Here is a 23,979-nt window from a genome sequence, read left to right as displayed (position 1 = left end):
CACGAGGGTGGTCTGGACGTCGGACAGAGGGCCGTTTCCTTTTTAAGAGCTCTCTGAGCTTGCCGAACGAGACAGTGCCTCTCGTGGGCCATGGATGTAGGGCTGGCCACCCCCCCCCCACCACCCCGTTCTCAGCAGAGGGTGGTCTCTCCTCCTCCACCATGGGGCAGCCTTATTCTCATCTGGGCTTGTAGAACCTTCCATTTCCCCAGAGCTGAGCCCTTTCAGGCTCTAAATCCTTTGAACTGTGACCCTTCTCGTCCACTGGGACTCAGGTTCCCTTTTCGGCTGTTACAATTGCCTCCTTCCCAGCTAAAGGGAGCAGCCTCTCACTTAGAAGACCAGCAGCCCTGACCCTTCCGTAGCTGTGGGCTGTCCTGTTCCCTCCAATCAGCCTCCTCCTGGTTCTCTTCAGAAGGCCTGTGATTCCCGCCTTTGGGACCACTGACGGCCCCCGTGTTGAGACCATATTTGCTTGTCGGCCTGAGGGGACACAGGTGGATTTCTGCCCTGACGTGGAGCCTCGGGAAGGTCTCCGAGGGAGGCCCCACACCCCCCCTCAGAGATCCGGGCCCAGCACCCCGCCCTCCCCAGCCTGCTCCGGCCACAGACTCCAGGCCGGCTGAAGCCTTCGTGCCATCCGCTGGCTCCGGGCCTGGAGGCACCAAGTTTAGCTTCCTGTGACTGAGAGGTTGTAAATTGGACTAATTTTGGATGTGATAGGAAATCAAAATGAGGCCAGCAAGGAGGAGGAGGAGGCCGTCCGAGGATCGTCCTCCCCTGCCTCAGCCTGACCCCAGGGATCTGTGGGCCTACCTGGCCGGCCAGGCCTGGGCCTGTCCCTGGTGGTGGCCCCCACTCCAGACCTGAGCCAGGCAAGACTGCTGCCCTCTCCAGGACCCCAGCCAAAGCTATGTTTTGCCTCTCTCTCTCTCTCTTTCTCTCTTTCTCTCTCTCTCTCTTTCTCTCTCTCTCTTTCTCTTTCTCTCTCGTTCTCTCTCTCAGCCCACAGGGGCAGCCTAACTATTGTGCTTTGGTTCCCAGGGTAGGCTCGGGATGAGCAAAGCTGAGGTCTGGCTGCAGTGGTGAAAGTGGTTCCAAGGCCCTGGGGCCCCTCCCTCAGGCAGCCCCCCCCACCCCCGCCTCCCCCAAGGGGACACAGCTGCCCTGTGGTCCTAGACCAGGAGTCGGCAAGCTTTCTCTGTAAAGGGCCAGATAGGAAATACTTAGGCTTTGCAAGTCACATAGTGCCTTTTAGGACTACTCAAGCCTGTCACAGCCATAGACAGGATGTGAATTAATGACAGCGTGTTCCAGTAAAACTTTATTTACAAAGACAGGTGGTGGACCGGATGCGGCCCCCAGGCTATAGTTTGCCAACCCCTGCCCTAGACCACTGGTTTGGGAAATGGAGGGAGAGGACAGAGAAGGAGGTTGGCACCTCTGAGCTCTGGCCCTGCCGGTCGGAGGTGCTGAAATCTCTGGCCTGGGGACCAAGGAGACAGGTTGCCTGGGGAGGCTGGTGGGGGTGTGTGTCTCTAACCCTTCCTACCCCCATCTCCTGCGATGTTTGTGGGTGCCACTGGCACGGGGAGCATTAGCTAATACGCATGTCCCTGGGCCAGACCTCATCAGGTCCTCGTGGCAACCCTGGGGCAGAGGCAGCTCAAGGATTACTTTTCACCTGGGTTTTATGAAGAATCTGAGAGGTGGGCTCACTTTTCCAAAGTCCCACGGTCAGGAAGCAGCGGAGATGGGGCTTGAACCCGGGTCACTCTGACCTCATACTACCTCTAATCAGCCGGGTCCTGTTCCCTGTCTGTCCTCGCCCCCTTACTGGCACTTTTCAGGGATGCCGGTGGGCCCGTTAGGAGGGTGGCCTCTTGCAAATGCACGGTCACCCAGTTTTCCATCAGAACAGTGGCCGGAGAAGTGGTTCCCGGGGCTCCCGGCTCATCTGCTCCTTTCCTGGGTCCCCTCCTCTGACTGGGAGGCATTCCCAAGATATCAGGAAAGGATGCTGAACCTAGAAACGAGGAGGTCTGGAAGGAGGGCAAAGATCTGCACCGACGGCCCTGGCCGTAACGCGGAGGTCTGGGAGTCCGGGGACAATCCCCAGCCTCCATGGACCAAACATACAAATCGCTGGCTCTCCCAGACTCGCCCCACTTTACTAGGCCAGCCCTGCGCCGGCCTGGGTTTCCTCATGCCTCCAAAGGCCAGCCTTGCTTAGATCACAGAGGCAGACTTTCCTGGGGTCCCCCAGCGAGACCGCAGCAGCTCCCTCCTACACGGCAGGCACAGGGCCCTGGGGCCGCCTTCACCACGCGGCCTCCAGCCTCCACAGCTCCCGCGGCCACTCAGACAAGGAGGTGTTCGGGGCGCCAGCTGAGCCGAGGCCGGAGGGTGGGCTGGGCCGGGCCGACCTGGGCACCTCAGGGCGGGCTCGGGGTTTGGTGCCCCCCCCCCCCGGGTGAGGCGGCGGCGGCAACGGCAGCGGCGACCACCGTGACGGAGGCCTGGCGAGGTCCGGCAGCGCGCGCGCCCCGCACCGGGGCCTCCTAGTCCTGACCCTCGGCTTCTCTCTCCTCCACTGTGATCCCTTCACCTGCTTCTCCTTTCTCTCCTCTCCTCCGCCCGCCCCAAGTTTCGAGGACTCCACCCTGTCCACGGCCACTACCCTTGAGTCTATCCCCAGCTCCGCGGGAGAGCCGAAATGCCAGCGACCCCGCACCCTGATGCGGCAGCAGAGCCTACAACAGCCGCTAAGCCAGCACCAGCGGGGCCGGCAGCCCAGCCAGCCCACCACCAGCCAGAGCCTGGGCCAGCTGCAGGCCCACACGGGCTCGGCGCCGGGCCCCAACCCCCGGGCCTACGGCAGGGGCCAGGCCCGGCAGGGCGCCTCGGCCGGCTCCAAGTACCGGGCGGCCGGCGGCGGCCGCAGCCGCTCCAACCCGGGCAGCTGGGACCACGTGGTGGGGCAGATTCGAAACCGAGGCTTGGACATGAAATCCTTCCTGTAAGTGCCCCCCCTGAGCGGGCCGGCCCCCACCTCCCGACCCAGCCTCTTTCCCCTCGTCTCCTTGGGAGCCTCCCTGGCCCTCCGTGGCCAGGGTTGCGGGAGCAGACTCGGCCGACCCCTCCCCAGCCTCTTGTGGCTGGAGGCTCCTGCCCGAACCACCCCCACCCCACCCCCGGCCCCCCACCGTCCCCCATCCCCGTGGAAGGATTCTTATCTGAGCGACCCCTCTGGAGACCGCAGCTCCCCCCACGACTTCATTCCCTTCCCGGGGCTTGGAGAAGGTCCCCCCACCCCCACTAAAAGTCAGTGGGGACACTAGACAATGCCACCAGGTCGGCCTCCTCTTCCCGCTAGTCCCAGGCTGCTCCTGGCCTCCCTGCCAGCCTCCTCCCCTCCCCCCAAACCTGGGCACCGGCCCTGCCTCCAACCCTCCAGATCACCTCCTCCCTGTAACCCGACTCCGACTCCGCTCACCTTCCCGCCCCACACTTCCTCCCTCCCTCTCACTTCCTCTGTCCCTGCCATCAGCCCTGTCCTCTGCCTCTCTGACCTTCTACAGCCACCTGTCCTCCAGCTCCCAGAGTGACCCATCCCCTGAGGACAAACCTCAGATGTTCCCCCCAAAGCTTTGGAAACCGTACTTTCTCAATCAGAGCCTTTCAAGTGTACGGGTCTGGGAAGTAACCACACACCGTGGGTATCTTAGCCATCCCTCATTCCCCCCAACCACGCGCTGCCCTGAACCCCCCTCACAGGTAGGGCCCCCACCCAGGGCTCCCTCTCTCTGCCATCACTCTGGGCATCTGGACTCTCAGAGCCCAGGGCAGACCTGGGCTTTTGTCCCTGGTATCAGTCGCCTCCTCCGGCCTAACATGACCTTCCTTCCAGGCTCTGGGGATTATTCCCATCACCCAGGTCTTCCTGGGAGCACTTTTCATGGAGCAAGAGACCAGCACTAAGCCTGGGAGAGGAGAAAGGGAGGAGGAAAGGGAAGGCCAAGGTCAAAGCCCAGCTCATTGGCAAGATGTGGGGATTCTGAAGACAAGCAGGGCAGGTCCCTCCAAGCATCCTGCCTCTCCAGCTGAGACTCCAGGCCTCCAGGGCAGACAGGAGTACTGGCCGCGGCAGAGGCACCCCCACAGAAGAGGCCCCGCCTCGCCAGCTTCCCATACCCGTGCAAGTGGCCTGTGGCCCCGGCCCGGGAGCGCGTGCTGCCTGTGACTCTACTCGGCAAATCCAGGCAGTGCCTCTGCTGGGGCTCTCCCCCATCCGAGGACCCTTGGGGATCCAGCTGGTGCCTGCAGGCGACAAGATGCCCAGCAGAGCCTCCTGGCTTCCAGGTGGTGGTTTGTTTCCGGACGGATGCGGTGGCACTGGTGCGAATGAGGAGAGTGGAGGGAACTGGTTCTGCTGCGGCTTGAACAGAACCGGGAGCCCGCGGGCCCCGCACCCCTCGGCTCCTCCTGAGCTCAGACTGCTCTTGGCATAGCCATTACCCTGCCTCCTGTTCTAGCAGCCACCACACCGGGGCAGGGGCCGTCCCCAGGCCCTGGGAAGAAAGGACGCGGCTGCAGGAAAGCCTCTGTGTACCAACTCTTCCCTGCCCTCTGAGCCCCCGGCCAACTGGGATTTGAGGAGCCGGAGCTCAGACACCAGCATCCTTTGTCCACACTCCTCTGCCCGCCTCTGGCTTTATGGGCCCCTCTCCTGCCACCTCTGGAGCTCACCCAGCTCCCCACCTCCGCCTCTTGTCATTCCTCACAGCAGGGGTCGGCAAATTTTTTTCTGTAAAGGGCCAGATTATAAATATTTTAGGCTTTGTGGGACACGTGGTCTCGATCACATTTTTTAAAGCAACACTTTAAACACGCACAAGCCATTCTTAGCTTGTGGGCTGTAGGAAGACAGGCCACCAGCTGTACTTTGCCCACCTCTGACCCCTGCCTTCCAGTTTCGCTGGTGTGCTTCTGAGGCCCTTTTCTTGCCCCAGATGCTGCCTTCCAGGTAGAGAGTCAGGGCGGGAGGGCCGGCCAGGCCTCCCAGGACCCCACCCCCTCTCGCGGGGAGGGTGGCCGTTCCTCCTGCTTAATGGGTGTGAACTCCCCCCTCACCCAGTACCACCAGCTTCTCCCCAGACCCTCCTCTTGTCCCTCGTTCTCACCCTTGCAGCCTGTGTTGCTGGAGAGAATGACAAATTGGGAATTTATGCAGAGGAGCCGTTTTGTTTTTAAGAAGAGCGACAAGGAGTATCTGAAAAATGCATTAACCGAGGGAAAAACATGTTGTTTTCGCTGGGTTCTCCTTCCCCCAGCTCCACCAGCTCCCGAGCAGCCAAATGGAATTTTACCAACTCTGAAACAGTACCGGTGGGCAGAGAAGAAAAGGAGGATTTGTCCTGAGGGAAGTGGAGTTGTTCCCCGAAAGTTAGATGCCGGCACGAGGGTCAGCCTTGGAGTGACAGGCCCAGGACAAAGATGCCTGGACATCTTTGGAAGGACAGTGCAACCACGTAGCTCCCCTCCCTCCCTCGGCCCTCACGGCCATCTCCCACCCACCCCCCCACCGCCGCCCCCCCCACCCTGAAGGGCCACCCCTCTCCTACTCCAGTTCCCTTTCTGACCACCCTCTGGGAAATAACCACAGCTGGCCCTTCTTATCTAAACCTTGCCCTCTCCGACTGTGGCTGAAGGGGCAGACTTCCTGACCCAGGATCCCCCTCCCCCTTCCAGAACATTCCATCAGGTTTACCAGCTTCCCCTTGGCCCTTCCTGAGACATGCTTTCCTGCCTGCCCCATCCGAGATTCCCCTCTTTCTTTGTTTGGATGAGAGACCCAGCGCTGGATGAACTACAGAAAATGCCCGTGAACTCCGATGGCTTTGAGGGGCAACAGGTCATTTTTTTGGCCCTGGAAATTGCAGGGTTACCCCACAGTTAGTTACCCAGGGGTTCTCTGAGAGTGCCCCATACAAAACTTGTCACACCTTGACCGCTGGCCCCGTGCTGCTGTCCGCATAGCAGCTCCTTGTCTGCCTGGACTGAGCCTCCCTCAAAGCAGGATGGTCACAGCCTCTTCCAGACCTTCCTCCCGACACACACGAGTCTGCAGGACTTCTCCAGACCTTGCCAGGTTCCTGCACGTTCTCTGTCTCCACCTTTGTTTTTTGGTGACTTCTGGACTGCTTCTCCAGGGAAAGGCCCCAGAACCGGACCCAAAAGACTTGGCGGTTATTCCCCGGATCTCCAGGAAGGGGGGTACTCAAGAGAAGGCCCGTGATGGCCAGTGCACCGTATGCCAGAAGGGACCTCCATTCTCCTCTGATGGGCCGTGTGTCCAGGGACCCTTCCCAGTATCAAGGACATCTGGCTGACCATGACCCAGAGATGTCTTTACGAGGGGCTTCCCTAAGTACAGGGTGCAGTGCCCATTGGATTTCCAAGCTTTCTAAGAACCTCTCACCTGGGAGCCTGCCTGCACAGTCTCAAAGCAAGATGGAAATGGAGCCCCTCCCTCTTCTCCCAGGGGCCCAGACGGTCAGAGCAAGTAGCCTCTGACCTTTGTTCCGCTGGCGCTGGCGATGAATTAACCTTGGCCTTGGCCCTCTGCGTGCCCCCAGGGCCTGTGCTCTCCTCCCCTAGCCTTCCAGCAGGCCTCTGCCCGGCCCCTTCCCCAATTCTCTCCAGAGAACCTTGCTACGCTCCCAAGGCAGGCTGGGTCTGGGGGCTGCGGACACCTCCCCTCATCCCCTCCCTCCCTCCCTGACTCCCCCCGACTCTGCTCTACAACTGTTGACAGTGCTAAAGTGTGGTTTCTCTCCTGCAGGGCCAGTTTCTTACGCTTTTTTCTTCTCTCTCTTTGTCTCTGTCTCTGTCTCTGTCTCTCTCTTTCCCCCTCCCCGCCCCCACCCACGGGGCCTCCTCGTTTCCTCCCGGCCGGTGGGCTGCCCACCTCGGGCAGGGAAGGCAGGATGGTGGTGCTATCCTTGGTCTTAGGGCTTTCGGAACAGGATGACTTTGCCAATATCCCTGACCTGCAAAACCCAGGAACCCAGCAGAACCAGAACGCTCAGGGGGACAAGAGGTACGAGCACAGGCAAGGGCCTGCGGCGGCAGCGGCAAAGACGGAGGCGTGGAGAGGCCACCTGCCTCCACCAGCCCTGGCCCGGCTGCTGGACGAGGCGGTGGCACCCTCAGCGATCCTGGAGCGGGAGGACTGCCCCCTCCCCAGCTGGTGCCCTCACACGCGCCACCCCCCCACCCCCGGGTGTCCCTTGGGTCCAAGGCCAGTGTGGCTGTCCTGGGACCATTCTGGATCAAGCCTGCTCCCTGGGCACGCTTGCCCTCGCCCGGAGCAAGCCAGCCTTTCTGCCCCATCTCCCTGCTTGCCTCCCCTCATCCTTCATCTCTGCCCTACCCCCCACCCCGAAATCCCCGTTTCTCTGGTGGTTGGGGGGCGGGGGGGATGCAGGGAAGGGGCACCAGCCTGTTCTCCCTCATCCCCGCCACCCCAACCCCCCTCTTGCCTGGAGATCCCGCTGGGGTGACGGTAGCACCCCACCCCCCGCCCTGCCGCAGGGGTGCTACAGAGGTGTGGCCGAGCCGCTTGGCTGAATGAAGAGAAGCCCCTGGTGGGCAGGGTCTGGGGCATGGGAGAGGCCTGGTGACCAGAAAGAACTGGAAAGGCAGCCCTGAACCTGAGGGAGCAGGAGGAGGGAATGGGCTGAGGGGCCGAGGGCAGCCAGCAGGCGCCGGTCAGGCTCCCTGATACCAGGCGCCCTGCCGCTGGTCCCCAGGAGTTGCCCGTATGGCCACCGCACAGGCCGAGCAGAGGGCTGGGCCTCTAGCCGTCCGCAGTCTTGGCCGTCAGGAGCTCAGGGAAGCATCTCGTGGTGCCTGCTGTCTCACGGGGCACTCGTGGGGAAGGAGACGGGGTTCAGAGGTCCCGGGGCTCGGGCAGCGTCACAACGGCGGGGTGATCCCGCACCTGGTCTGGCTGCCTCCTATCACCTGGCCTTGGGCTGGGCCAGCCCCACCCCTGCAGTCGTGAAGGGAGGGCTCATCACCTTGGTCAGGTCCGCTTCTCGTCAGACCAAAGGCCTGCAGGACAGTGTGCGGGCTGACCGCCGGCATGCCGGCCCTTCTGGCTCTGGTGGTGCCAGAGCCTTGCTCTGCAAACTTGGGCAAGTCGCTGCCCCTGTCTGAGCCTCTGCTTCCTCGTCCGTTGAATAAAGCAGCGGATAGGGTGACCCCTTCCAGCTTGGACATGCTAAGCTTCTAACAAGGGAGCAGACCTTCGGACTGGGGGTGGGGGGAGGGCACCCGTCTGATCCTGTCAACCGGACAGGGATCCCGACGGTCCTGGAGGCCCTTAGGGCAGGAAGGACCTGTCCCCGGCTGCCACCAGGGGGCCTGTGGGTTACAGAAGCGTAGGCCAAGTGTTAGACAGCTGACTGCCTGTCCCTCCGGTGACTTCTGGAGACCAGCCCTCTCGTTTCATTTTTTCCTGTCGCATGTCTATGGTGGACACAGCCAGAAACCCCCAGAGAGTGGGAGGGGAGAGCGGGACCGGTTCTTTCCCTCAGTGGCACAGATGGTGTCAACCCTCGAGCCCATGTCCTGGGGAGCGGGAGGAACAGAGCCTGCCACCTGGCGCCACAGAAGTCCTGGGCTGGGCCGCGGGCAGGCCAGAGTGCCAAGGGGAGAGGGCCAGGGGGCACGGAGGAGAGGCCGCAGGAGGGGGCTGGAAGCCTGCGGCGAACCGAGCTCCTTGCTGGGGAAAGGTGTAAAGCGTGAGGGAGCAGACGCAGGCTGGAAACGAGATTTCACATCACCCATGCGTTCATTAGCTGCCTCCATTTCCACCCACAGCCTATTTTTACCTCTTTGCCATGTAGGTCTAACACGCCCATCCCTTCTGATCATTGCATCAGCTGTCCCTGCCTTCCTGGGAAAGGTGCGTGTAGAGGTGGAGGCCCTGGGCCCTCGCCCCCACCCTGCCTGACTTTCCGGGTGGACACGGGCCATTCCAGCCTGGTCACACCCACCCCTCCCATCTCACGGCCTCAGGGGGGGGGGGGCGTTTCCCGGGTGATTGGGCCCCGCCAGGGTATCCAGAACGGAGCGCTTCCTTCCCGGCACTCTCCCCGTCCCCAAGCTTGGCATTGGCATTGGCACCACCCACGGGCCACCCAGCGCCTTAGGGCTCCACTCGTCTGGATTCCTGGCCCTTTGGACCTTGGAATGGGAGGCTCAGGTCAGCTGCCTCTTCCTCCTCAGCTTCTGCCTCCAGACCCAGAGTCTGCCCCTCCGCCCCCGACCCTTCCCTTCCCCACTCGGCTGACCCCTTGGCTGGATGTCTGGGGTGAAGGGTGGGTCTGTCGGCAGTGGGTTCCTGGGAGGCAGAGGGGCCCCGGCAGGAGGCGCAGCCATTCCAAGTCCCTTGAAGCGAGGTAGGGGTGCATCTAGCAAGCGACACGGAGATGGGAAGGTTGGTCACTACCTCCCTCCCAGGATCCTTGGTGGCCTGGAAGCCCCCATTCAGGATCTCCCAGTCTCCGGGCCTCCGCACCGTGGGTCCCAAGAACAGAATGCTCTTGGAAGCCCGGAGGGAGGGAAGGAAGGAGGCCAGGACCACCCCAGGCTCCCATGCCCTGCTGCCTTCACCCATCCTTCCCTGCATCCATCCCATCATGCTCTCTGCCATCCCTTCCACTGCTCCTCGGGATCCAAATGGTTTCCACCGTGGCCCCACCCCCACCTGAGTGGGGCGCGGGGCTGGGCGGGGACTGGGCCACCCCCATCGCTCTCCTCGCCCCCGAACCACCATGTTTCCTCTGTCCCGGTGTGTGTCCCCCGCCTCCTCTCTGCCTCTCCTCTCGGCCGCCTCGCTCGTCCCCTTGTCCACCCTGCAGCCTCCTTCACTAGTCTCCGACTAACCTTTCTTGGCCTCTCTGTCTCTCTCTCTCTCTCTCTCTCCTCTCCTTCCTCCCATCTGCTCCTCACAGGGATGTCCCTGGGCCGGTGACGGGCCCCTCCGCCTCTCCCTCTGCCTCTCTGTGCACTTGTCTCTCTGTCTCTCTCTGTCCTGTGACCTCCGAGAGCTTCCGTGGCGCTGACCATCTACCCAGGCTGCTTTGCAGCTGTGCTGATGCTGTGGTGTGGCCAGAATAACTCCGACTTTCTCATACCTTCAGCAGTCAATCTGGCGCTCTCCTCCTGTCCCACTCTATTTTTAACCTGACTTTACCTCTCCAGCTATTTCAGTGTCCTCTTCCTCCCCGCGCCTGTCTGCGTGCGCACGTGTCCGCGAGTGTGTGTCCCTGTGTGCACGCGCGCACGTGCGTGGCTACGGCCGCACCTCTGGGAGGGACCCCGGGGTGCGGCCCCGGGCGTGGCGGGGGGAGGGGGGGTTGTTTCATGCCGTCGAGGCGAGGCCGGGTTCTCCCAGCTGGTGCGTGTGCGTCTGATCCTCGGGGTGTCTGTCCCCGAAACGGCTCCCTGCTTTTTCTGTTTCAGTTTGTCCCAATTCACATGCACACCTTGGCATGCCTTGGTCTCCCCGAATGTTTCCTCTCGGGATCTAAGTGTGCACATTGCTGCTGTGTGTGGCATCTCACGGCTCTGGTTGACCTGCCTTGTTGCTGTGCCATTCTCTCCCTGGTCCCCTGGGTGTCTGTGGGGCTTGTGTGCGCTCGTGTGTGTGTGTGTGTGTGTGTGTGTGCACGCACGTGCGCACCTTGCTGTTGGGTCCGGGTATCTTCCCTCCGGGGCCTGGCATATTCTGTGCATGTCTGTCTGCCCGTCGTGGCCAACTACGTGCTGACAGCTGGTTCATACCAAGGGTGTCCGTGTCTAGCCCGTGTGTCTGTGGCTCTGGGACTCTCCGAGCTGTTCTATTGTAGCCTGTCCTGAGCCCTACGCCGCCAGTCTTTCCGTCTTTCCCTCGCTGCCTGCCCCACCTCTCCTCCTCATGAGGTGTTCCAGCCTGGTCCCTGGGCAGGCTTTTAGTGTCCCCTTTCTGAGCCCCCCGCTGGATGGGGCCTGGGCTCACTACCCAGCTTTCCGGGATCAGCATGGAGTCGGGGTTGCACACAGGGCCTCCCGCGGAGTGGTCCGATCCGGGGCTTCCCGGTGGTGCCCCGTCTCTCTCTGACCCTGGGTGAGAGCCTTCTCCCCTGCACAGTCCTCAGAGCGAGAGAGGAGTGGGGACTGGGGAGCAAGGGGGTGGAGACTCGCCCTATCCACCAGGTGGCTGTTTAAATCTAAATTAGTTTGAGCCGAACAAAGCTGAACATTCTGTTCGCAGTCGCACTGGCCACTTCCAATGCTCGGTAGCCACATATGGACAGTGCAGAAATAGAACACTGCTGTCATCGTAGAAGGTTCTGTTGGCCAGAGCTGTGTGGACAGTGGGCCTGACCTCACCTGGTCAGTCTGAAGGGCACCTGTGTTCTCAGCCCGAACAAACACAGGTGGGGCCTCTGGGAGCCAGCACTCTGGGCGTGTTTGCAGAGGGTAGTGACGCAGAGGGGTAACATGGATGTGCCGCCACGGGAGCCTCCCCTGCTGGGTTGGAGCCAGCAGGGACGACAGGGGCCTCTGGGGAGGGGGGCACGCTCAGATACCACCATGCAAGCAGTGCCCGGATGGGGGGGATTTTCGGGGGGAGCGGGAAGAGTGGGAATACCCACCAAAACAGCACCCACGGGGCCAGCCACGCCGAATTACGCTGAGGTGAGGGGAATGGGCCCTGAGCGCTGGTTTAGGGGGAAACCAGGCCTCCCCATGGACAAGAGCCTAACTCTTGCTGACCCACAGGAGTGGCAGCTGCTTGGGTCTCAGAGAAGGTCCCGCCGCCACCCAGGCCAAGGTGCCCAGCCCAGCCCACCTCCCGACCCGTGCTCATTCGGATTCCCCCCACCCCCAGGTTGCCTGCAGGAGGGAAGGCAGTGAACACAGCCCCAGTGCCCGGCCAGACACCCCACGATGAGTCTGATCGCCGGACCGAGCCACGCTCCTCCGTCTCGGACCTCGTCAACTCCCTCACCAGTGAGATGCTCATGGTGAGAAGGGCAGGAGGCCTGGGCTCCAGGCAGAAGCTGGATTGGGGGGGGGCGGGGCAGGGGAGGGGACGCGTGTGACAATTGGTGATGGCATGGGAGTTGTCTGACGGCATGGTGACTGAGTGAGTGAGGCTTGGGTTCTTTTCTGAGCTCTTTCATCGAAACAGGCTCTCTGTGCCTCAGTTTACTCATTGGTCAAATGAGAATAAGAACGCCCGTCTTTCTCCAGTCTCTTTCTGGGTTGAGTGGGGGCCTAAGAAAACCTACTCATGTGAGATATTTTTATGATCGTCCGAGGAAAGGCTTGGGGCAGAATGCGTCCCCTCTCTTGGACTGGCGCCCCACTGAGTGGAGGTGTGAGGCAGAGCTTCCAATGGGGTGGGTCTCATATCCCCATTCTTGGGACCCTCCCCCCGCCCCGCCCCCATTGCTGGGGGCCAGCTGAGGCCCCAAGATAACAGGAGAGTAGGAGCCCCCCTGATCATGATTCCTACGAAGGAACAACTGTGGTGAGGGCCTTCTGTGCACACCCCACTCCACCGGGATCCCAGCCCCGTGGTTCCAGGGCATTTTCACCAAGACGGAGGTTGCAGCTCCACGTTGCGCCCCCTGGTGGCGGCAGCAGCAAGGCACAGCCATCGGCCCTACTGTGCTCCCCAAAGCGCCCCAGGAGGGCCGCCACAGGGCCGGGACACTGTGATACGGCAGCCAGAGGTTTGCAGGTGGCAGTCGAGTTTGGCAGCTCCGAAATCCCAAGGAGGCTTAGGGCATCAAGTTGGGAAGCCGGTGCCTCCTGTGTTCCTACTGGACTTGACCTGGGACAAGTCATTCCCGTTCCCCAGACCTGAGTCCCCTCCCCGGTCCCTCCTGTAGACAGAGAGAAGCGGGTGTGCGGGCTCTCAAGCCCTTGCCAGTGCTGACACCATCCAGTTCAGAGTTCCCTTGCCCGTGGCCTGGTGCCACAGCTGCCACCTGCCTGAGCCCCCAGAGCCCCAGGCCCCACCCTTCGCCCCCGTAGCACTCCGGCCAGCTCTAACCATCCACCCCCAGTGCCCCTTTCTAGCCCGGGAGCTTCTCACGTTGTAACATGCACACGAATCGCTGGGAGATCTTGCTAAAATGCGGATTCCCACAGGTGCGCCTCGCTGGCTCAGGCAGAAGAGCGTGCGACTCTTGATCTCAGGGTCATGAGTTCGAGCCCCGTGTTGGGTGTAGAGATTACTTCGATGAACAAAACTTAAAACGATACCGACTCCCGGTCAGCAGGCCTGAGGTGGAGCCTGGAGTCTGTGTTTCTCTTGGATCTAGATTAGGGCATCAGATTTTCTCTGCTCCAGATCTGGTCTCCCTTGGGCCTCGACACCTAGGCCCCTGCACGCCTGGCCCTCCTCTGCCCTCTTGTCCGTCTTCCCCACCCACATGGATGGGCCCAGCCGTCCTGAGCCCTGGATGGGCCCTGCCCCGGCCCATCCTGCCTCCCTGCACAGCCCCCTAATGGGTTACAGCTTCCTGGCAGTCAGGATCCCAGAAGGGACGGCCCGTTCCCAGCCAGCTCGCTGCCTGCTGCTTGCTGCCCCCAGGGAGGAGCTGACAGCATCAGGCCGAGGAAGACAGTGCAGGCCCGAGGGCCCTCTCACGGGGCAGGCTCCGGCTGAGCCCTGAGCTCAGAGGTGGGCAGGCAAGGTCTAATTGCCCAACCCTAGCCCAAAGCAGGGTCATGGTCATTAATGATGAAGATAAGCAGGCCCCTGGCTGGCAGAAGCTTGGGGTCAGGAGTTAGGCCCCCACTGCTGGCCCAAGGAAGGGACTGAGGGCAAGGGGTTAGAGGGCACGCCAGGCCACACCCCTGTCTGAGTCACCCCGGCTCTGGCATGCTTTTTGATGCTTGTTTCTACTGGGGCAGGGGCTCAGGCAACATCTCCCCTAGGGCCACGGCAGGGGTGGCCGGTCTGGTTGCCGTGGAAACAGCTCCTCGGGCTGCCCCGGCTGGTTAATTAGGGCTTAGGACTGTAGTTTTGGAAAGCCGGGAGTGGGCACGGAGTGAGGCCCAGCCTGGGCCTCCCACCCCCTGTTTGGGAACCAAGAGCCAAGTGACCAGAGGGACCTCAGTTGGGGCTGGGGCCATCTGGGCTCCGGTCACCAGGGACTCCACCCAAACTACAGAAGGAACAGGAGGGGCAAGAGGTCTTTGCTGGCCCCGCCTACTCACGTGAGGCCCCGGGCTCTCGGCCCCAGGGCTGGCAGCGGCCAGGGCCGGACTGCAGAGTAGGACGGGAACCCACCGAACCCTCCCAGGAGCCCCGCGGGATACATGCTATGGTCCCATTCTGCAGATGCAGAATCTAAGGTTCACGGGCAGTGAGGCTGGTACCGGCACAGGGAGGGAGTGCAGGGGCACACCGGACCTGGGGAGGGAAGCCACGTTCTCAGTGGGCCTGCGGGGGCCCTGGATCCGGCCAACGGGTAGGAGCTGGAGGGACCCTCTTCCACGGCGAGGAGGAGCAGGGAAGGCCGCTCAGCCCGCCTTCCAGCTCCAGACGGGACCAGGGTGCGGCCGATGAGGCCCCGGATGCTGGATCTGAGTGTCAGAGTGAGGGGAGTCAGAAGGACACCCGTGATGGCTGGGTGCTGACCTGGCTTTGAGTTTCAACTCCCTGTTGACTCAGGGGTGACTTGAGGCACGCTGATCACCTCTCTGCGCTCCAAACCGAGCTGGTGATGGTAGTGCCTGCCTCACTCAGAGGTCGTAGGGAGTAAATGAGTACAGGGCAGGGAGCACAGGGCGAGTTACTGTTCTTCGTGTGATTCAAATCTTCTCACCTGGGGCGGGTGAGTCCTCACGGGCTTGAAGGGGGAGGGGAGGTTCTCGAAATTGCCCTGGGACGTGAGGCTGCCTTGGTGGAAAGAGTGGGCTTTGAGGTCAGAGAGGGTCCATACTGCTGTGCAATCTTGGCCGTGTGACTTAACCTCTCTGAGCCGGTCTCCTCAGCTAGAGAGTGGTGATAAGTGCCTCGCCCGACTGTTGGCAGGATTCAGTAAGAAGGTGATGTAAGAGTCTTCTGCCATGGTAGGTACACACTATATATATATTCTTATTATCTGTATTATTTGGTATCTCAGAGCCTGGAGGAAGGACAGGGCACACGGAAGACTTCTGCAGGGGAAGTGGGGAGAGAAAATGGGCCAGCAGTTTTGGCCTAAAATGTGGTACCATGAGCACCGACTCTGGCTCTCCTCCAGTCACCGGAAGAGCTTTCAGAGAGAGGGATGCCTGGGCCCCTTGGACCCCTGGGTCTGGAGTGAGACCCGGGGAGCTGGGAAACCTCCCCACGTATTCCCAGTGAGCAGCCACAACCGAGAAGACTTGGCTGGGAGACCCTCCCCCAAATTACTTCCTCGGTTTTCAACATCAGCGTGGGAAGGGGACACCCACGCCACCCTCCACGTGTATGTCTGTTGCGGGCCCCACCCCCAGAGTGGGACCGAATGCAGGTGGAGCCCTTCCTTCCAGTGGCCCTCAGCCCCCGGGGTGCGGTACAGACAGCTGAGGAGCTTTTAAAACAATTCTGCCGCCCGGGCCCTCGCCAGCCCCATCAAATCGGGCTCTCTGGGGACGGGGCCTGGGAACCTGTATTTTTAGCATCTCTACATGAATTTATGCCTTACACAGATTAGATGTGGCTCCTGACAACTCGCCTCTCTCATTGTGTAAAGCACGTCACTCTCAGAACCCCAGGGAGTCACCTTCCAAAGAAACAGCTTGGCCAACTCTTTTGAGATGGGAGCGGTCTCCCTGATCTGTTCTGTGGGCCCCGCAGAGCTGTGGAAGGGCGGAAGGCAGGAAGGGGACGCTCGGGGGACCCAGGGCTTCCAGGGGAGGCCAGGGGGTGGGGTGCGCACTGCTCTGGGGTTCCGGGGGACGGGGGCTGTCCCGGCTCTGCCCCCCCCCCCCACCCCCCGCTGCGGGACCGGAGCGTCCTGGCCCAGATGTGAACGTGAGGTAGATCACCACCAGCCCCACGTTGTGCCCAGAGGGAGAGCCAGCTCTCGGCGGCGGGGACGTGGCCTCAGGCACCGGGAGACTTCCTAACCCCGCCGGCCCCTCCCCCACCCCCAGCTGTCCCCAGGCTCCGAGGAGGACGAGGCCCACGAGGGCTGCAGCCGGGAGAACCTGGGCCGGATCCAGTTCAGTGTCGGCTACAACTTCCAGGAGTCCACACTCACTGTGAAGATCATGAAGGCCCAGGAGCTGCCAGCCAAGGACTTCAGCGGCACCAGCGACCCCTTTGTCAAGATCTACCTGCTGCCGGACAAGAAGCACAAGCTGGAGACCAAGGTGAAGCGGAAGAACCTGAACCCCCACTGGAATGAGACCTTCCTCTTTGAAGGTGAGGCTGGGGCCGCACCCCACCCCCACCCAGAGTCCCCTCTTCCCCTCCACCACGGCCCCGCTCAGCTGCACGGGTACAGACGGGGGCACCCACGCGCGCATCCACACCTGCGTGCACCCGCCCACGCAGGCACGTGTTTGAGCCCAGGGAACCCGCCGCCTTTCGCGTCTAGCTGGGATCAGGTTACAGGGCCCGTGGGAGCCGCACCACGGCCAGAGGCCCGGAACCGAACTAGACCACCTCCTGGGCTTTCAGCTCAGACACAGGGCTCATCCCGAGTGAGGAGGGCAGGCAGGCAGGGAGGCGTCCACAGGACCCAGGGGCGGAGCACCGGGAGCAGTCATAGGTTAGCGGTTGAGAGCACGGGCTGTGCCCCCCCCCCCCGGTTTGTTCCAAACCCGGCCCGCCACTTCCTAGCCCTGTGACGGGGGGCACGTTCCTGAACGTCTCTGTGTCGTGGTTTCTTCGTCTCTAAGACAAAGCTAATCCCAGTGAGGGTTGGAGACAAATCAGTGAATTGCGAAGGCAGGCACGATATCCAGAGAACCCATGAGCGCAGTTTGTTAAATACCCTCTGTCCGCTCCCCTTCTCCGAGCCCTTCCCCTGTACTTCCTCCCGCTCCCACCACATCCAGATACACAGGAACAACAGCTCTGAGCCATGCCCCTGGCTCCTAGAGAGCACGGAGACAAATGTCTCTCCTGCAGACTCTCTCTGAAGGCCGTCTTTATCTCTCATCTCTGAGGATGCGAGGTAACCAGGAAGCTGGGTGCGAGATCAGGGAGTGATTTCCGTCCCAGCCCTTTTTTGGTGCCTGGACTCCACTTAGAGAAGCCATTGCCCTTTCCTGACACGGCTCAACCAGTGAGAATAGATCCCTACAACTCCAACTGCCAGGTGCCTTGGTGCTCTGGAATTTTCAGTGTGTGCCCCGAGGAATCTTCCCTGCCTGGTGTCCCAGCCATTTGACGCCCCACCCGTTCCGCAAGGTGGCAGCCAGCTCGCCTCAGATAAATCGTTGAGGGTGAGCTAGTGGGTGCTTGTGTGTTTCTGGACCCTTCTCCTCCCCAGTGCGGTGTGGGGGCCGGGGAGAGGCTCCACTCTGCAGGTGCGTGTAGCCAGCTGACGGGGCGAGGTTTATGAGCATATCTTCGACCCACTGGTCTCTTCTGCAACATTTATCTAGACTCAGCGATGGGCTGGGCGCTGTTCTCGGCGCTGGGGGGTGCAGAAAAGGGCAAGGCACCATTGGCCCTCAAGGCGTTCCTGATCTAGTGGAAGACACAGACGTGTAGATAATGAAGGCATACGCTGCAGGGCAGATGCTGTAGGAACCCACTGAGAGCTCCCCTTGGTAGTGTTGGAAGACATTCCCCAGAGTGGGGGCCATTCAGGATGGGTTTTGATGGATGAATAGGAGTTTGCCCAATAAGAGTCTTCCTCCTCTGCTGTTGAAGAGGCTGACTCTGGTACGGCGACCTCCTGGAGCCGCCACCGTTTCTAGAACACTTGTCCTCATGCGTTTCACCTGGATAGATGCCAAAGGTCCCCTGGGCAGGTCCCTGGCGGGGGGAAGTACGTAGGGGGGACTCCCAGATGAGCAAGACAGAGCCCCCTTCGGTCTGAGGAGGAAGCCCTGAAGAAATTCAGAGGCTGGGGATTTGGGGAACATAGGATTTCCCCTTCCAGCACACCGCTCCTCTCAGAGGCATTTCTGCTTCTAGCGTCTGGCCGAACATGCCAGAATCCTCCAGAGCTCGCTCTTTCCCTTCATCTTCTCCACCAGTCGGGCTGAGGTGTTAAGTGTCCTCTCTCCTTCCTGCTCACACCCTAGTTCAGGCCCTCACCACCTCAGGCCTCCAGGCTGACCTAGACCCCCTGCGCCTCCCAGGCCGGCCCCTCCTCTGACCAAGCCTCCCCGGTCCAATGACTCCGGCTTCAGCCCTTCCCCAAGGCCTCTTACCATCCCTTTCCATCCCACTCAGGCTCCCTCCCCTGGCTCTCCCTCTGGTCTTATCTCCCCCTGCACCCCGGCACACTCCGGCAGCTCGGTCAGGCCATTTCGCTGGCATTCATTCATTCTTCCAATTATTGATCCACTTAAACAAATACTTATCGAGTGCCTACTACGTGCCAGAAACAGCGCTAGATGCTGGGATCCAGTGGTTGAGGGCAGCGATGCCTTCCTGGAAATCCTCGCCCAGTGGGAGTCAGACTCAAGGAAACAGATACATCTCTGTGACAGCCCCGGGGTGTGTGACGTGAAAAGAAATTGCTAGAACGTAGAGCAGGGGATCCGACCCCGTCTGGGATGTCAGGAAGGAAAGCGGTGACCTGTTCAGGAAGAGGAAAGGCCAGGGTGGGTCATGGAGGCGCCACCAGGCAGGAGAAGCCGGGTGCTGAAAAGCTGGGAAGGAGGCTGGTGCGGTGAGAGCCCATCGCTGGCCAAGAGTGCTCACAAGAGGGGCAGAGAGAGGTCAGCGGGCCAGGCTGTACAGAAGGACTTGAAGCCAAGGCAGGGCACGCAGCTTTTACTCTAAGTGCCCTGGGAGCCACTGAAAGGCTTTAAGCGAGAGAGTGTCATGATGTGATTTCTATTTTTAAGGGATCGCTCTGCTGTGTTGACAATGGACGGCAGGAGAAGGCGTGCAAGTGGGGAGGGCGGTTTGGAAACTCTCGCGGCTCTCTAGGCAAAATGTGCCAGCGGCTGGGATGAGGGAGGAGAAGGGGACAGCCGCAGGATCTGTTGAGGAACAGTGAAGGACAGGCCGATGCCCTGGAAGGAAGCAGGGGGGAAGCGCGAGTCCTAGGACAAGCATCCACTCCTGTCTCTGTGTCTTTGCCGCTTCCTCCACCTCGAGTCCTCCTGGGGCTTGGCTTCTGGTGGCCGTGGCCACCTCCGACAGGGCCACCTGCCCAGGCTTGTCTCGGGATGATCGGCAGTGGCAGGGCTTCCCAGAGAGAAAGGGGCCGCTGCCCGGCCACCAAGACAGCCATGTGACAAACGAGTGGGTCAGTGGTCCCCGTTCTGCTCTCTATCAGCTGGGAGACTTGGGGCAAGTAATTTAAGCCATCCGCGGCTCAGTCTCCTCTTCTGTGAAACGTACGAGATGCCATCCACCTTGGAGAACTGTCAAGAGAGACAGATGTGGCGGGGACAGTTCTTGCTAATGCTGCGGGAAGGTCTGAATTCGGCTGCTGCCTGCTGTGCCTCAGTGGGGCGGCAGCGGGACCGCACGGGGCCGGCCCTCTTCCTCCCGGGGCCTCCCTGCCCTGGAGCACCACCCTGCCCAGGCCCTGTGTGGCCCCTCTGTCTCACTCTTCACCCAGGCTGTCTGTCCCCCAGGTTTTCCCTACGAGAAGGTGGTGCAGAGGGTCCTCTACCTCCAGGTCCTGGACTACGACCGCTTTAGCCGCAATGACCCCATTGGAGAGGTGTCCATCCCTCTCAACAAGGTGGACCTGACCCAGATGCAGACCTTCTGGAAGGATCTGAAGCCATGCAGCGATGGGAGTGTAAGGCCCCACTTGTGGGTCCCTGGCTTGGGGGCCTGGCAGGTCAGGGCTGGCAGATCTGGTCCTGGTCCCCTGGCATGTCAGGAGGGCGGTGGGGGAGGTGCAGCCAGTGCGCAGGGCAGCGGTCTCAGAGCTGGTGCACCGCGCTGGGGGGAATTGCCTGAGCTGTGACAAAGAACCTGGACTCTGCTCAGGGAGTGGGGGCTCATGGCGGGGGGGGGGGCGGCGCCCAGAACTGCCAGATGAGGGGACACCAGGTGTGACAGACGTGACAGATGGGGGTGGGTAAGCACCCCAGCCAGCCAGAGTTCTCTAACTGTCCCCTCTCCCCTAGTCCCCAAGCCCTCCTGTTCTCCCTCGCAGAGGAGCTGAGGCAAGGCTGGGGGACAACCCTCTCCAAAGCCCAGGCTCACCCCCCCCACCTTATCCCTCCCAGGGGAGCCGAGGGGAGCTGCTCTTGTCTCTCTGCTACAACCCCTCTGCCAACTCCATCATCGTGAACATCATCAAAGCCCGGAACCTCAAAGCCATGGACATCGGGGGCACATCAGGTGCTGGGGCCTCTCATCATAGAGGGTGGATGGACTGGGGAGTTGTGGGGACGTGAGGGTCATGCTGGATGTGGAAAGCAGGGTCTGAGCTGTGGCACTCACCCCTGACCGTCCTACCCCACCTCTGGTCTCAACTCCTCTACCCTAGAGCCCTAGGTGGCCCCCTCTGGAACACCCCTGGGGTCAGCATCATCTTGGACTCTCCCCTTAACCAGAATCAGAGAGAAGGGGAGCACTGTGGTGGGAGACCTGGGCTCCAGCCTCAGCTCGGACACTACTGTGGGGCTCGGCCTCTGTGGGGTTGCGTTTCCTCCTTTGTGTTCACAATAGGGCCCTGGGTGATGGCTGAGGTCCCTTCCAGTTCACCCATCCGCTGGTCCCCGCATCCCTCTCCTTGTTGCTTAGGGCTTTCCTCACCTTCTGTGGAAAGCTTACAGCCCCTCCTGCCCCAGTTTCCACACTTGGAGAAGGAGGGGGACCCTGGGGGGCCCCCCACACTGCCCATCTGACCTTTCTCCTACCCATCTGCCAGACCCCTACGTGAAGGTGTGGCTGATGTACAAGGACAAGCGGGTAGAGAAGAAGAAGACAGTGACGATGAAGAGGAACCTGAACCCCATCTTCAATGAGTCTTTTGCCTTTGATATCCCCACTGAGAAACTGAGGGAGACAACCATCATCATCACTGTCATGGACAAGGACAAGCTTAGCCGCAATGACGTTATTGGCAAGGTAGGGGCCTCGTGGGAGGGGTAACACACCTGTCCTCACAAGAAGGAGCAGGGGTAGTAGGTGAGCTCAGGGCTGAGAAGCAGGAGAGAGAAGGGCCAGTCTCTTCCCCTCTCTGGGCCTCCATTTCATCTGAAAATGAGAGGCTAGGACAAAATCTCCCTTAAGGGTCCTACTGTGGGTTCATCAGCTCAGGACAGATCGCTGGGAGGGCAGGGAAAGGAGGAAGTGGGAGAAAGAAGCACCCTGGATCCCCAAAAGAGGATTTGCTGGACAGGACCCTCGGGCAAGGTAAGGACCTCCGAGCAATGTCACCCAGGTCCCATCTTCAGAGGGCAAGCTATGCGGGCCAATGTCAAGAGCTGCAGCGAGACTCCAAATACCTGGCTTCAGTTGCCACCTCATCTGCTACTAAAAGCTGTGTGACCTTGGGCGAGTCACTTGTCTCTCTTTACCTGCGGTGTCCTCATTTTTTAAAAAAAGTTTATTGATTTATTTGGAGAGAGACAGAGACAGTGCAAGTGGGGGAGGAGCAGACAGAGAGGGGGGGGTGGGAGAGGACTCCGGGCTGGTAGAGCAGTGCCCGATGTGGGGCTCGAACTCAAAAAAAACATGAGATCATGACCTGAGCTAAAACCAAGAGTCAGACGCTCAACAGGACTGAGCCACCCAGGCGCCCGAAGTGTCCTCATTTGTAAAATGGAGCTAATAGTACCAACCCTATAGCACTTCACCCAATGGTGTGAGAATTGCCTGAAATATGTGGGTATCCTCCTTGTAGAAAGTGACCTCTGCTCATCATCTACTAACCAAAAAATCCATGCCAGGCCTTCGGTTTTTCCAGGATGTGATTCTGTGACACAAACCCTTCTGTTTCTCTACTTTGAAATGTCTGTCCCTGTGTTCATTTATGGTTTTAGTGTTGAGAGGTTGGGCTTGGGAATCAGACCTCCTGGGCCCAGCCCCCCCTCTCGACAGCCATGACCTTTCTGCGCCCCATCTCCTCCTCTCACGATGAGAGTAAGACAGTCCTAACCTCACAGGCGAAACCCCTAGTACAGTGCTTAGAAGGTATGTGTTAGCTGCCATTATAATAAAAGTTATTTTTGAAACATTCCTACTAAGGGCATGTTTGTGCATCTGGGCGCGGAGCTTTGACCAGGAGCAGTGCAGGAAGCCAGTGATCAGGGCAGGCCAGGTGAAGGACAGAAGCCCGTGAGGAGAGACTATGGATCACCTGGTCTTACCCCTGGCGCGACCCAGGGGTAAATGGGGGTAAATGGGAAAGGATGGCCTGGGCCCCCGCAGGGAAGGGGGCCAAGGTGGAGGCAAGCCTCAGACAGATGGGGTTGAAGAACTTAGCTCCTGGGGCTAAGGGAAGCAGGGGGCCTCCAAGAGGATACCTGAGCCCTGCCCCCCACCTAGTATGGCCCAGGGAGCATGACTGGCCGGCCTGTGGTCACAGGTGGGACAGTTTCTCAGGGTGGCGTCACCCATACCCCAGCAGGACCGTGTGTTCCGAGCAGGCCTGAGGCCTGCTAAGCCCCCTCCTTGACCAGCTGGGGCCAAGGGCCACATGGCCACATCTACTTCTAAGCTTTTCTGAAGCTTAGCCTTTTCGAGTTGGGTGTCCTTTAGATACCAATTATAGCTGCTTTAGAAACCATCCTATCTTCTGTTGACCGAACCAAGGTGAAGGAGGATTGGTTCTCACTTTGGCCTGGGTAGCTCAGGGAGCCCTATGCTTCTAACCGGCCACCAGTCACAAGGCCGCCCCTAACGCAGAAGGCTGCAGGATTGGGCTGATAGTACAGAGCCAGAAGGACCTAGATTTAAATTCCTCCGCACCACTTACAAATCCCGTGACTGTGGGTGAGTTTCTTAACTCTCCACGCCTTTGTTTCTCCATCTGTAAAATGGGGATCCTATACCTGCCGCACCGGTAAGGATAGGATGATCTGTGTGTAGAAAGCCCCGAACCCGGGGCTCAGTGTGCAGTAAGTGGTGAGGAGGTAGGAGGACTCGTAAGGCAGGAGAGATCGACAGCAGCCAACAGGTAGGGCAGGGAAGGGCGTGGGAACAGACCGTCTCCACCCCCACCTTCGACCCCCATCCCCCCACTGCAAAGCAGGTCAGGAGTCTTAACTGGGAAGGGCCAGGCATGCCCAGGCTCCCGGAGGGAAGTGCCACTAGGAAAGTAGGTCATTGCTGGCGGGGAGGAGGCCGGAGGGAGCCTCTGAGGGGAGGTTGTCTCTGTGGGCGGAGGTCCCTTGGTCCCCAAGATCATGATCGCAGGGTGTCATTGAGGAGATGGAGTGTCAGCCCCGGTGGGGGCAGGGGCCGATGCCTCCTCCGAGAGTGTCACTGAGACCGTGCTCTTCCCTTTCTCCCCAGATCTACCTGTCCTGGAAGAGCGGGCCCGGGGAGGTGAAGCACTGGAAAGACATGATTGCCCGTCCCCGGCAGCCGGTGGCCCAGTGGCACCAGCTGAAGGCCTAAGTGGGGCCGAGGGAGGCCCGGGGGGCCAAGGGCCCGGGTCCCCATCATGCCCTCACCACATTATGCACAATGCCCGGCCTGGCCCCCCGCCATAGGTGAGGGGAGGACCCCGAGGGCTTGGCCATGGAGGGGTCCCAGGAGTCAGTTGGGCCCCGTTTCTAGGAAGTACCAGCCTCATCCTCCACTTGTCCAGCTCTGGGGGAGGGGCT

The 23,979-nt window shown here is 60.7% G+C and overlaps 1 protein-coding gene across 1 annotated transcript in view; it reads left to right on the top strand.

The window, feature by feature from the left end:
• Nucleotides 1-23,770, top strand: part of SYT7 (synaptotagmin 7) — a 65,680-nt gene extending 41,910 nt beyond the window's left edge. Inside the window, exons 12-19 of the mRNA XM_047072088.1 lie at nt 2,648-3,019; nt 6,980-7,102; nt 11,948-12,083; nt 16,201-16,471; nt 19,822-19,991; nt 20,428-20,542; nt 21,075-21,274; nt 23,666-23,770. Coding sequence (XP_046928044.1) covers nt 2,648-3,019; nt 6,980-7,102; nt 11,948-12,083; nt 16,201-16,471; nt 19,822-19,991; nt 20,428-20,542; nt 21,075-21,274; nt 23,666-23,770 — 1,492 coding nt within the window. The remainder of the gene's footprint in view (nt 1-2,647; nt 3,020-6,979; nt 7,103-11,947; nt 12,084-16,200; nt 16,472-19,821; nt 19,992-20,427; nt 20,543-21,074; nt 21,275-23,665) is intronic.
• The last annotated feature ends 209 nt before the right edge of the window (nt 23,771-23,979 follow it).

This window comes from Lynx rufus, unplaced genomic scaffold (assembly GCF_022079265.1).
Source record: "Lynx rufus isolate CCGP_SWC_20201006 ecotype Redwood Valley unplaced genomic scaffold, mLynRuf1.p SCAF_9, whole genome shotgun sequence".
NCBI classification, from domain to species: domain Eukaryota; kingdom Metazoa; phylum Chordata; class Mammalia; order Carnivora; family Felidae; genus Lynx; species Lynx rufus.
This window is presented reverse-complemented; position numbering and strand designations above follow the sequence as displayed.